The sequence below is a fragment of the Schistosoma mansoni genome (assembly GCF_000237925.1).
Source record: "Schistosoma mansoni, WGS project CABG00000000 data, supercontig 0262, strain Puerto Rico, whole genome shotgun sequence".
Lineage (NCBI taxonomy): Eukaryota > Metazoa > Platyhelminthes > Trematoda > Strigeidida > Schistosomatidae > Schistosoma > Schistosoma mansoni.
The window spans coordinates 131428-144780 of NW_017386125.1; the positions used below are offsets into that span (position 1 = coordinate 131428).

The 13353-nt window shown below is 34.2% G+C and overlaps 2 protein-coding genes across 2 annotated transcripts in view; one reads left to right on the forward strand and one right to left on the reverse strand.

The window, feature by feature from the left end:
* Window positions 1-6504, reverse strand: part of Smp_068680 (secreted frizzled-related protein) — a gene marked incomplete at both ends in the record, with an annotated part of 31913 nt that extends 25409 nt beyond the window's left edge. The window contains one exon of the mRNA XM_018790743.1: window positions 5892-6504. Coding sequence (XP_018647391.1) covers window positions 5892-6504 — 613 coding nt within the window. The remainder of the gene's footprint in view (window positions 1-5891) is intronic.
* Window positions 6505-9753: 3249 nt separating this feature from the next.
* Smp_205230 (unnamed protein product) lies at window positions 9754-10272 on the forward strand (the record flags this gene model as incomplete). The annotated part of the gene is made up of 1 exon (XM_018790754.1): window positions 9754-10272. One exon carries the CDS (start codon window positions 9754-9756, stop codon window positions 10270-10272), a length of 519 nt encoding a protein of 172 aa, XP_018647392.1.
* Between the last annotated feature and the right edge of the window lie 3081 nt (window positions 10273-13353).

Genomic DNA, 13353 nt, shown 5'->3' on the forward strand with positions numbered 1-13353 from the left:
AATTGATGATACATACTACTTATATCTATCGACATCAATATCATACATCACAGTATGTTAAGATGTAAACAAACATTTCCTCACATTTGTGTGAGGGCTGTGATACTGTCCGGATTCTCAAACCGAAGCAGGTAATTCTCTTGGGGGCGGGGCATGCAAGGAACCTTTGACTTGAAGATCTAATCCACAAGACAGTAGAACAACATTAGGAGATACAATCATATAAATCGGTGATAACTAGTAGTACTACTAGGTTTATTGTTATTATGTGGTGTATATATGTATTTGATGCCCCCCTTGTACCAATGTTTATATATTCAAAATAAATAAATCCCTTATATTTATACTAACCTATATTGTTACTAACGATAGTGACACTATTCATCAACTATTACTTTATGTATGACACCTGTCCATATCAATGAATATCAAATTAGTAATTAAAAATTAAGGGGAATCAACTAGGGGAGTAGTTCCAGTTTTACATTTTACAAATGATGAAATTTGACAAAACATTTCATATTGTCATAATTTCAAAGACTGAAGAAGAGTGTTTGTTTGTTTATAGAATAGTATTTACATATAAACATTGGTACATGGAGACACCAAATAGATATATGCAACATAAATCATTCGATTATGTGTAAGGGCTTTGATACTGACTGGGTGATCAGACCGAAGCAGGCGGTCTTCTTAGGGGGGTCATAGTCGGAGCCTTTGACCCAAAGGTCTAATCCACAAAGCAGTGGAGACAATGTAAGGAGATGTAGTCTCATAGTAGTCAGTGACCGATGATTCACTCATATGCCATTTGTTCCCTAAGGATCATGGATTCCATGTGCATCATTAGTTTGGAATCAGGGTTTTCCAACTCTTCTAGGTGGAATCTTCATGTCCACCAACCGAGTTAAAGTTTTGGACATTCGCTTTTCATCCTCTTAATTACGTAAGCAACACCCGTGGTGCGAGAAGGCAATGAGCAGGACCTCCCTAGCAGTGGTTGTATGCACATGGCCATATGAGAGCATTTCGAGAGGGAGAGCTAACTCTCTCCACTCTTGGCAGTACCAGAGCATTTTACAAAAGTACACAAGTGTATCATCTATGAGTATTTATTTACAGTTAGTTTTCAGAAAATTAATAAGATTTCATAGAACAGTTCATTCACTTTTGTTCTATTACAAAGAAAGAATCATGTTTGCTAACTATTGGGAGAACGACATACATAATTTTGAAGACTATGGTTAGATAAATGAAAAAAAATTCTTCCAAGAACCAAACAATAACAAATCTAGACATTTATGATCCACATGAGGGTTTATAAAGATTGCAGTGATTTCTTAGCAGTAGAATTCATCAGTCAATTTAAGTGAGACTAGAGGTTAAGCGTTCGTGCGCGAGACTTGAAGTTACTGGGTTCAAGTTCCTCATGTAGGATCGTGGATGAACTGTGCTGAGAAGTCCTGTATTAAGACAAAACGGGGGTTCAATACTTTCTATTTTTATTTGGTGGCAAAACGTAAATAAGTTCTACCTTTTTTTTAAAAAAAATCAACTATAACCCGTTAGAAGTTTTGTGGAGAATTCAGTATTTTCATAATTGAAATCATGAGTCAATTGAAGCTAGACCAACATGGAAAACCTGTAAGTACTGGATGACCGTTTCGTCCTACTATGGGACTCCTCAGTAGTGTGCATTCACGATCCTGCCTCGCGGTTAAGTGCTCTGGTGTGAAACTGATAGGTCCTAGGTTGGAATCTTGCGAGGCGGGATCATGGATGCGCAATGCCGTCAGTGCTTCTAGGTTTTCCATGGTGGTCTAGCTTCAATTGACTTATGATCTCAATTATTGAAATTACTATAATATCCACAAAAACCCCTTTAGTTAAATTGTTACCAAAAACTAAAGTGATTAATTTTTTTAAAATTTCTTTCCTCATCTACTTCAATAAGCCTATCAAATTAAATTAACACTTATAGACCAGTAAACCAGTATTCAATAATGTGAATGACATTAAAACCATTAGATTTCAAGTCTATGACCTAAAGGTGAAAGTGTTCAGTCATTAGACTGAGGGTATTGGGTTCGAATCTCACATGTGGAATTGTGAATAGTCACTGTTAAGAATTCTAATACTGTAATGAAATGGCTGTCCAGTATTTCCAGGTTTTCAATGGTAGTAATATAGTTTCAATTGACTCATGAATTCAATTATTCAATTTACTATACTGTTGACAAATCCTCATGATTGTTATTAACACTTATAGTCATTTCGTTTGTCACAGAAGGAATGTATGTATGCATGTATGCATGTAGGTAGGTAGGTATGTGGGTAGGTACGTATAGGACTGAGTAAAGAGGAAGGAGCGTTTTGAATGGAATGGATTAAACGATGTTTAATAAAGGTATTCAACTATGTGAATGACATTAAAACTATTATAACCTAAAGGTTAAAGTGTTCAGTCACTAGACTGAGAGTACTGGGTTCGAATAGCGCATATGGAATTGTAAATACTCACTGTTAAGGATTCTAATATTGCAGTGAAATGACCGTCCAATATTTCCAAGCTTTAATTGACTCATAAATTGTTATTGACTCAAGATTGTTATTAACACTTATAGTCATTTCGTTTGTCACAGAAGGAATGTATGTATGAATGTGTGTAGGTAGGTAGGTAGTATAGGACTGAGTAAAGAGGAAGGAACATTTTGGATGGAATGGAATGGACTAAATGATGTTTAATTAAGGTTTTCCATGATGGTCTAACTTCGATTGACTCATGATTTCAATGAATGTTTAGTTAAATTAGAATAAGAGGTAACATAATTATAGGTTATTAAGATTAAATCAAATTAAGAAGTGAGAAAGAAGAAAATAAAGACATCAATTAAAACTTTCTTTAAATAAAAGGGGTATGGGTGGAGAAGATTAAGAAATTTTTCTTTTTTCATAGTTGAAATCATGAGTCGATTGAAGCTAGACCACCATAGAAAACCTGGAAGCACTGGACGGCCATTTCGTCCTATTATGGGATTCCTCAGCAATGCGCATCCACGACCCCGCGCTCGCGACATTCGAACCCAGGACCTACCAGTCTTGCCCCAAAGCACTTAATTGAGGACTTAACTTTAAAACAATAACTATAATGGATGGATAGATAAAGTCAATGAATACAGATCAAGACAACTGATGTAGTAGTAGTAGTAGTCTCTTCATCAATAGGTCTCAATATATACAAAGGAGAAATCAAGATCCTCAATGACGACACACCCTGCAAATCTGCACAGGCGGTAAATATCTTGAACTCTACATGACCTTCAAACAAACTAAGTAGCCAACTTATTCGACAATTAATTTAAATGACTTAATCTCTCATTCAACGTATTCATCAAAGCCAGTACAGCAGTGATACGGACATTCTCAAATCGTATTATCTTGTCAATACTTTGTCCTCATGTCAACCCTGCTCACTGATCCATCCGACGGATTGTTCCATTATGATTCAAATAATTTTATAAAAGGATTGACGATATGTATTTCAATAACAATCAATCATACGATATAACTGGAGTCAGATCCTGGGCCACAAAAAAACTGTTCAAATGATGATAGACTGAAGTCGACATCTTGTTTAAAGTTAATTACATTAGCACCATTATAAACTAACTGACATTATGTTGACTACACAAAGAATAGACCGATTGTTTATTGGATAAGTTATTCGCATTTCAAACAAATAAATGAAATCTGAAAATTGTTATTGAGTTGTATAATACATGTGTACATATACTGAATGAATACATCCCTATTCACCTGATGATAAATGAATAAAGAAGACAATTCATTGGTTGTGTGTTCATAACAGATAAGAAACTGTTGCTTTTGATATGATTCTCTGTAACAGCTTATCAACTACATTTTGATTGCAATGTTTACTTAGAAGGTTACATATATACTCCAACAACAACAACAACTAAACAGTGAAGATGGATAGTGGCTAGTAGTGAAATTCAGGACTTGTCAGCTGGATATACTTGCATATCAGAGTTGATGTTCATTCTAGAGCTCCAATCCAGTACCATTCGCTTCAAACGCTATCGAATCATCCACTTAGCTGATGAGTCCTGATAGCCACCTGCTTATACAATAGGGTGTAGATCGTCTTCATGCAGAAATCTACTTCATCCTATCATATATCATTTGTGTATGAATGTTATTTACACATAATCATTTATTTTAATTCATTCAATTCAATAATCAAGTTCACATTTGTCTATTCATTGTTGATTCTTACATTTGTTCTATATACTACTTAATAAGATGCTTTTATATAGCTTATTCTGTAAAAATATTGACCAGTTATATAAGTTATAGTTAGATATTAACACCGTTGATTGCCAAGTCAGTAGTCTAGAGATTAGGCATTCGTGTGAGAGATCGAATGACATGGATTCGAGTCCCACAGGTGAGATTCTGAATACCCACTGCTAAGAAGTCACATATTAAGACGAAACAACCATCCAGTGTTTCCAGGTTTCCCATGATGGTCTAGATTTAATCAACTCATGAGGATCGACACATTTTAAAAAAATAAATGCTTCTAAGAGCCAAATGATTATCATAGTATGAGAGCAAGGAACCTGTTGGATATAGAACAATGAATGGATGTGATGAGTGTATACAAACTATTCGGCATGCAATCCAACTTTAACTTAGTAAACTTTGAATGAATCTTAATCATTAAAATGTTTAAACTTGATATTTATGTACAAAAATGTTTGTGATTAACTTTTATCAATATTAATGGACAAAATAAACTAGCCCCTCCAAGGGCTACTACAGGTCCTAAACCCGAATAAAGTAGGGGGATTGGGTATGGGGTTAGCAACCCCATCCCGTAGAAAACTAACTTGCTAAAAATAAGGGCTAATCAGTTTAAATCAAGAAATTATATTATCTAGACTATCATTAAAAACCTGAAAGCACTGAACGACCGTTTTGTTATACTATGAGACTCTTTAGTTGTGCTTACCCACAATACTGTACGCGGGAATCCAACCCAGGATTTTCAGTCACTCATGCAATCAACTTAATTTTCAGACTACTGACCTAATATTCAACGATGTTAATATGTAAGCTCAAATCATTCGAGATATTCTACAATTCTTATTCATTTCTGATTGTTGATTAAACTCGGCTGAGGATAAACTCTAATCTCATTCGCAATTTAAAACCTTTGCACCTAGTGATCATGAATCAAGTGAAGCTAGACCACCATGGAAAACGTGGAAGCAGTGAACGGCAGTTTCGTCTTATTGTGGGACTCCTCAGCAGTGCGTATCCAAGATCCCGCCTCGCTAGATTCGAACCCAGGATCTACCAGTCTTTCGCCAAAGCGCTTAACTACTAGACCACTGAGCTGGTTATTATCACATTAAAATATCATAGAAATTAGATCAAGATTGATAATAATGGAACAAAATCATGTATAATATATATAATTATGAATCATTTTCTAAACTCCATGACATTCACGTTTAATATTCAAGATATTAGCAGCTGAATTTTCAACTTGTGAATAACATGTGACTATTAGGACTCATTAACTAAGTAGATAACGTAATAGCGTTTGAAACGAACAGTACTAGGTTGGAGTCCCAGAGTGTACATCAACTCTAGGATGCAGGTACATCCAGCTGATGAATCCCAAAATAGGACGAAATGCATGTCTCAGATTCCACTAGTGACTTACGACAATATCGCGTCAATCTGCACAGAATGCCCAAATACCAATAAGAGACTGATCAATAGCAGTCTTAAATAACAATGAGAAGATACAAGCAAACAATACCTTGAATATAACAACTGAATACTTCAAGTTTACTTACCTGTACTTTTTTCTTGTGGTGGTATACACATACTTTCAACTAAACGTGGAAATTGTTGACAATTTACTATATCTGGCCAATCATATCCAAATAATTTCATTCTAGGTAAACATGAATTACGTACTTGATTACATAATTCCCAACATGGTGGTATTTTAGATTCTTGATGACTTTTTAAACAAATTGGTGCATATAATGAACATAGAAAACGTTGTATATCAGGATGACAATCTGTATTAACTAATGCTATCCATACATTAGCTTGTTGTATTGCTTCACGTAATGATTCATGATTTAAAAAATTTGGTAATACCATACGTGAATAACCAACACTTTTACATAATGTCATATTAGGTGGTATAGTATGACAATTCCAATATGCATATGAATTTGTATCACTTGAATAAGATAAAGGTGAAAGGATAGATGAAATAGATGCTGATGATGATAATGACGTTGAAGATCGTATTGATGAGGAAGAAGGCAATCGATTTGAAGGATTCCATTCATGATATGAATTCGAAGAAGATGATTTGAAGAAACCACGTCCAATACAATATATATAAGATGAGAAGTATAAAGTAAGGAAGATATACTGATGAATTAGGAACATGGTACAGGGTTGGTAAGTTCAATTAGTTTCCCAGATTCATATTATAATCCATTCCATATAATTGACTATCAAGAGTTTCATACTGAAATACTCCTTAAGTATAATAAGTAGTATAAATATATATCATGTATATTAGGGGGTTTATCAGTAGTTTACTTCAACTTTTCATTCGAATGTATGAAAGAAACCAATGATTAACTATCATTACAATCAATTATATACCTTTTTTGGATTATATATATATAAGCTCGAAATGTGATTGGTTAAAAAATTTAGACCAATCAAAATTCGTAGACAAATAATTTTGAAAACAAATTGCCCAATAAATGATGGATTAGTGAATAACTGTACTTTTTTTGATGTATGCCAAAAAAAAGAAATAACTCACTCTAGAATTGGATGATTGTTTTGTTCTATTGTGAGATTCCTCAGTGGCAGTAAGAATCCACGATCACGCCTTGCGAGATTCCAACCTAGGACCTATCAGTCTCGTGCGTGAGTACTTAACCTCCTGGCAGCGACATCGATTCTAGTGAATAAAACACTAGTTGGGGACAATAGAATGTAGTTAAGCACAAATTACAGACTATCTCACTAAATTCTGATAACTATACAGCAAACAGGTAATTTGCAAAATAACAATCAATTGTCTCAATCTTAACTGTTCCTTCTGTAAATATCAGTTCATCTTCTCTAATTTCATTTTTCATGTATTTTCCTACCAAGTGCGCTTCATTTCAGTTCTTTCCTTATCGGTGTTCTGCCAAAATACATTCTATGTTTGACCATCACCATATACTACTTTTATGGATATAAGTAGACCACTCTACATCTAGACCACTGATCTGGCCGCCATCCAGTGGTGGTAATGTCTAACTTCAAGTAATCCACGAAATTGTGAAATCATTTCACCAATGTCTTCAGTGAGTTAATATCTCCCAAAAGACCTGGTTGAATTCCACTGGTTACTCTAGGAAATACCTCATGAAACTAGCTACTAGTGAGCATATGATAAGGGGTTTTTTGTGGAGATTTTTAGTAATTTTTTATATATTTAGTTGAAATCATGAGTCAATTGAAGCTAGCCGTGTGTATCCACGATCGCACACTAAACGGATTCGCTTAATCTCTAGACCACTAAACTTGCCGGCATCTAACGGTGTCAATTTCTAACTTCAATCAATCCACGAAACTGCGTGGCCATTCACTATTATCTTCAGTGAGTCATTGCTTCATACAGACACGGTTGAACTTCACTGGTTACGGCTTCTCACTAGAACTCCTGGAAATACCACTTGAAGCTGGTCACTAGTGAGCATATGACGATTATTATCGTTGAGGTTGTAGTAATTTAATAGTTGAATTAATGAGTCGATTAAAACTAGACCACCATTGAATACCTGGAAGCACTGGACGGCCATTTTTATCTAGTATGGAACTCCTCAGAAGTGCACATCCAAGAACTCGCACGTGCGACTTGAACCCAGGACCTTCAGTCTCGCATCTGGATTGTGTGTATGACTTATTGAACAGCCCTCAACTAGGATTAATTAACATAGTTAGTATTATTGTAATGAAGGAGAACACTGGTGTATTAAACATAAAACCACAGAGTTACATGGAAATGCAGGAACAATGAAGTCTCAGACAATTAATGAACCTTTTGTAAATGAAAAATTAGAGTATTTCTGTTCTCATTCTTTCCTCCTCGATCTTTTCAACCATCTGCTACCAGACATTCTATTCCTGACCAGAGTTATATGCTACTTATGTCAACCTAAGTAGCACACACCACATTATCTCTCCTTCAATAATACTTCAATTGTTGACATATTGTAATGAGAATCATCATCATCATGTCCAATTTATCAGTAATGAAATGAGAAACAGATTCTGTTATTTTCAATATTTACTTAAACTTAAACTTACGCCTGTTACCCTCAATAAAGCATAGGCCACCGACCAGCATTCTCCAATACACTGTGTCCTCGGCCTTTCTTTCTAGTTCTATCCAACTTTTGTTCATTCTTCTCATGTCTGTCTGCATTTCTCGGAATAATGTGTTCTTTGGTCTTCCTCTCCTCCTTTGGCCTTCAGGATTCCATGTGAGGGCTTGTCTTGTGACACTGTTGGATGATTTCCTCAATGTTTGTCCTATCCACTTTCAGCGCTTCCTCATAATTTCTTCTTCCACTGAAATCTGGATTGTTCTCTCCCCCATAGTAGGTTGTTGCTAATATTGTCTGATCAACGGATCCGAACTATTTTGCGTAGACACTTGTATCTTCTAGATGATGACTTTCATAGTTCTCCAAGTTCCTTTCGCACATACAGTAGAACTATCTTGATATTTGTATTGAAGAATCCGACTTCGGTGTTAGTTGACCGACAGTTGTTTTTGAGTTCCAGGTGTTCTCTTCCAAAAATTTGTTTCTTATCATTACATAATGTCCAATTTAAAAAAACATTATGGGAACATTCTATTAAAAAAACAATTAAACAGATGTTGATTGTCTGTTTTCATTCAATTAAAATTTATATTATAATAGAAATAATAGATTATGTAATATGTTACGTAATAAATGTAATATGTTAAATGGTATTAAAGAAAAACGAATGTTTGTCAGAATAGGGAATTGGTAGTGATTGTAGTCATTTGAATAGTTGAATTCATGTGTCAATTGAAGCTGGATTTCCATCATTCAAAACCTGGAATCACTGGATGGCCATTTCGTCTTAGTATGAGACTTCTCAATAGTGCGCATCTACGATTCCACTCACAAGATTCAAACTCAAGACCTATCGATCTCACGCGCGAAGTCTTAACCTCCTGACCCCTGAAGTTGCTAACATCATATGGAGCTAATATCTTGTTTGTTCCAACACATCATTATATCTATTAGTTGCACAATCTATTCAGGCACGTTTATGAAGAGTTTACAATCCTTTACTGTACAACATACAAAAAAGTACAATCAGTGATATCGTGCTGGCTAGCAATATACATCGAAGAGAATAAGCATTCATCAGATATCGATTTGTTGATTTGCTAAAATCTAATTGATGATCACTTAGTATTTATCGTCAGAATCGATCTAGAAATAAGAAAAGAGAACTTGTTGAAGTAATTCATGTCGGGAATTCTATATTGTATCAAAAATGTTATAACAATCACTTACAGCTTCTACTAAATGAATTTCTTGTTGATTACCTTTAAAGAATTCAATATTGAATAAACCATCTATTAGGATGATATCATTTCATCTTTTGTATAAAATTCATTTCCGATATTCATCATCATCATCATCATCATCATCCAAATCATCATCATCCAAATCATCATCCAAATCATCATCCAAATCATCATCATCCAAATCATCATCATCATCATCCAAATCATCATCATCATCATCCGAATTATCATCATCATCCAAATCATCATCCAAATCATCATCATCCAAATCATCATCATCCAAATCATCATCATCATCATCCAAATCATCATCATCATCATCCAAATCATCATCATCATCCAAATCATCATCATCCAAATCATCATCATCATCATCCAAATCATCATCATCATCCAAATCATCATCATCATCATCATCCAAATCATCATCATCATCATCATCCAAATCATCATCATCATCATCCAAATCATCATCATCATCATCATCATCCAAATCATCATCATCATCCAAATCATCAACATCACCATTATCATGTTTAATAAGTAGTTACAAACGGATCTACGAAATACTTTAACCACAAAATTTATTGAACACATTATAATCAACTATTTTATATGTACATAGTGAAGGTTCACTTGTATGTTGTGTGTCTATGCGTGCGTGTATGACAGAGAGAGAGAGAGAAACGCATAGTAACAGTAAAAATAGAAAAAAAAACTTATTTCAAAGTAAATTTATTACCAGAAAAATTGATGATAAATTTTTATGATTAATATTTACACGTTTTTTTTAAAAATGTTATTCGATTTTTTTCTTTTTTTCTTTTTCTCTCTTTTTCTCTTTTCTCTTTTTTCTTTTTTTGCTTTTCTATTTTTTTGCTTTTTCTTTTTGTTTCTCCTCTTTTTCTAATTTTTTTTCGTTTTTTTCACTTTTTTCTCGTTTTTTTCTTCTTTGAAATTAATTTTTCTACCATGTTCATAGAAAATTAATCTTTTTTCTTTTATTATTCAACTTGATTACAGTTTTAGTTTAATCTTATATGGAATAAATTATGAATGTTTTTTTTGATGAATGAATAGACTAATGACTTATGTGTTTTTTAAAGAAATTGATCTCTATCATGAAAGTATTGATATTCATGAAGTTTCTCAGGGGTATTCAACCATGTCTGTTGTAGAGGCAGTAATTCACTGAAGGCGATGGTAGATGATGGCGCAAATTCGTGGATTGGTTGATGTTAGACATTAACACTGTCGCATGTTGGGAAGTTCAGTGGTTTACAGGTTAAGCATTCGTGAACGAGATCAAGGATCCTAGGTTCGAATCCTAGAGGAGGGGTCATATATACGCACTATTGAAGAGTCCCATACATAGACGAAATGGCCATCCAGTTGAATTCAGTTCCATTCATGATCTCAATCAAAATACATGTTAGTGAACTTGAAATAATTAGTCCTTTGGATAAATCTTGTAATCCACCAGGTTAATCTATTTTAGACATCTTTCTAATTATCAGATTTCTATAATATTCTCGTCTAACAGTAAGACTGAATCAAAGAAAAATTTAGAAATGTACTTATGTTTACCTATTTGTGTCGGATGGTATAACTATGAAAATGAATTAGTTGGAGATTAAAATTTTTTTCTCTCTCTCTCCATTAATCTTTTATTCTTTTAAATCAAATGGACATAATCTGCATCAGCAAAGATGGATAGTGGTCATCACTGGTATCCAGGACGCATGTCTTGTCCTATTCGGTACTCTTCAGCTGGATGTATCTGCATCTCAGAGTTGATGTTCACTCTGGGACTAGAATCCAGTACCGTTTGGTTCAAATTCTATCGTGTCATCCACTTAGCTACTGACTCCTTAACAACAATGGAAAAATACAAGCAAATGATATCGAGTGGATATATTTTGTTTTAAAGGATTATCGAAGATACTGTGTGAATGAAGTAACTAAAGAGGTTACTATATTAAATTGTGAGATAATATGGAAGTGAATACCAAAAGTCATATCTTATGAAGAAATACAATGGAAATCGTGAATGATCCTTGTTACGTCTGGCCGGTTGTGAACGCTATATTCGCTTTCCTAAGCTAGTTCCGTACCCCCGAGCTAGAACTATACACCGACTTGAAGAGCAGAGAAAAGGCACAAAGTGTGACGGAAGCACTTTACTACAGGGTTCTTTATGTACAGAAAATACAGGAATTTTATAGTAAATTAAGAGACCTTGAGTTTTACCGAAAGTTCTAGAATATGCTAACATAGTAGCAGTGTGTTAATCAGCCAATCAGGATCTCGTTATTTTAGTAACATAACTTCACACAACTTCTAATTAATCGCTGATTGGTTGGGGCTCTTTATGAGCCTCTGGAGGCTCTGTTAGAGTTCTCCGGAAGCCGACTCAACAATCCTGAAGTGAATAAGGAGTATATTAGATCTAATCAATTATCTTTCAGTTTACTTACAATCAAATAACACATATAGAACACTGTGACGATTAGGAGTAGTTAAATTATAATACAAGTTAGGAACTCCAGAAATAACGCAATTTACCCAAGAAGTATTAGATAAACACGAACGAACATATTGCATATGGAATTTGAAATCAATCAGTCATCAAGTATAAAGAAATCCGTAATTCATACAAATACCATAAACATAATGACAAAATATTTTATTGATTATGAAACTCGTCAGCTGGATGTACCTGTATCCTAGAATTGACGTTCACTTAGTTATTCAAACTCAGTACCGTTCACTTCGTATATAACGCGATAGTGTTTGAAGCAAACGGTCTTTTCATGTTTTATTCTTATCGAAGAAAGTCTTCCGTCTGACTTACTCCATAAAGAGACGTCATGTTTGGTATAAGCTAGTTATGTTCACAGATATAAGTAGTACATAACACCAATCGGAAATGAAATTTCTTCTAGAAGAATATTGAGAAAATGCAAAAATATTGTCATTGTTAGTAGTGTGCCGAAGGGGGGAAGTTGTTGTGGAGATTGACTATTAAAGACCGAGAATGATTGAACAATCGTTTCATCCTAGTATAGGACACCTTAATAATGCACATCCACAACTCTGTACATGAGATTAAATATCCTAGGTTCGAGTCTCGCATACAAGATCGTGGATACACACTGCTGACGAGTCCCCATACTAGGACGAAATGGCCATCTAGTATCTCTAGATTTCACATGATGGTCTAACTTACATTGATTCATCAAATCAACTATCAAAGATTATTAGAATATTTACAAAACTACCCATTCTTATAATAACTAACTGATATTCACACAGTTTAATTCATTGAAAACTTTCACTTCTAATAAGTTTAGTACATTCCATTGTATCATAAATAAATAATGAGAATTGTACAGTATATATCTATATATAGATGATCTAATTAAATATCATAACTATACAATTTCTAGTTCAATAATTCGGTGTATTACTAACAGATTGGTAAGTGACTTACTTTGCTTACTAACTTACCCACGACTGTTACCCCCAATGGAGCATAGACTGTTAACTAACATTCTTCAACCCACTCTGTCCTAGGCCTTCCTTTCTAGTTCTATCCAATTTTTGTTCATTCTTCTCATACATATCAACAATCTATTAATTTAGACTAAAATTTA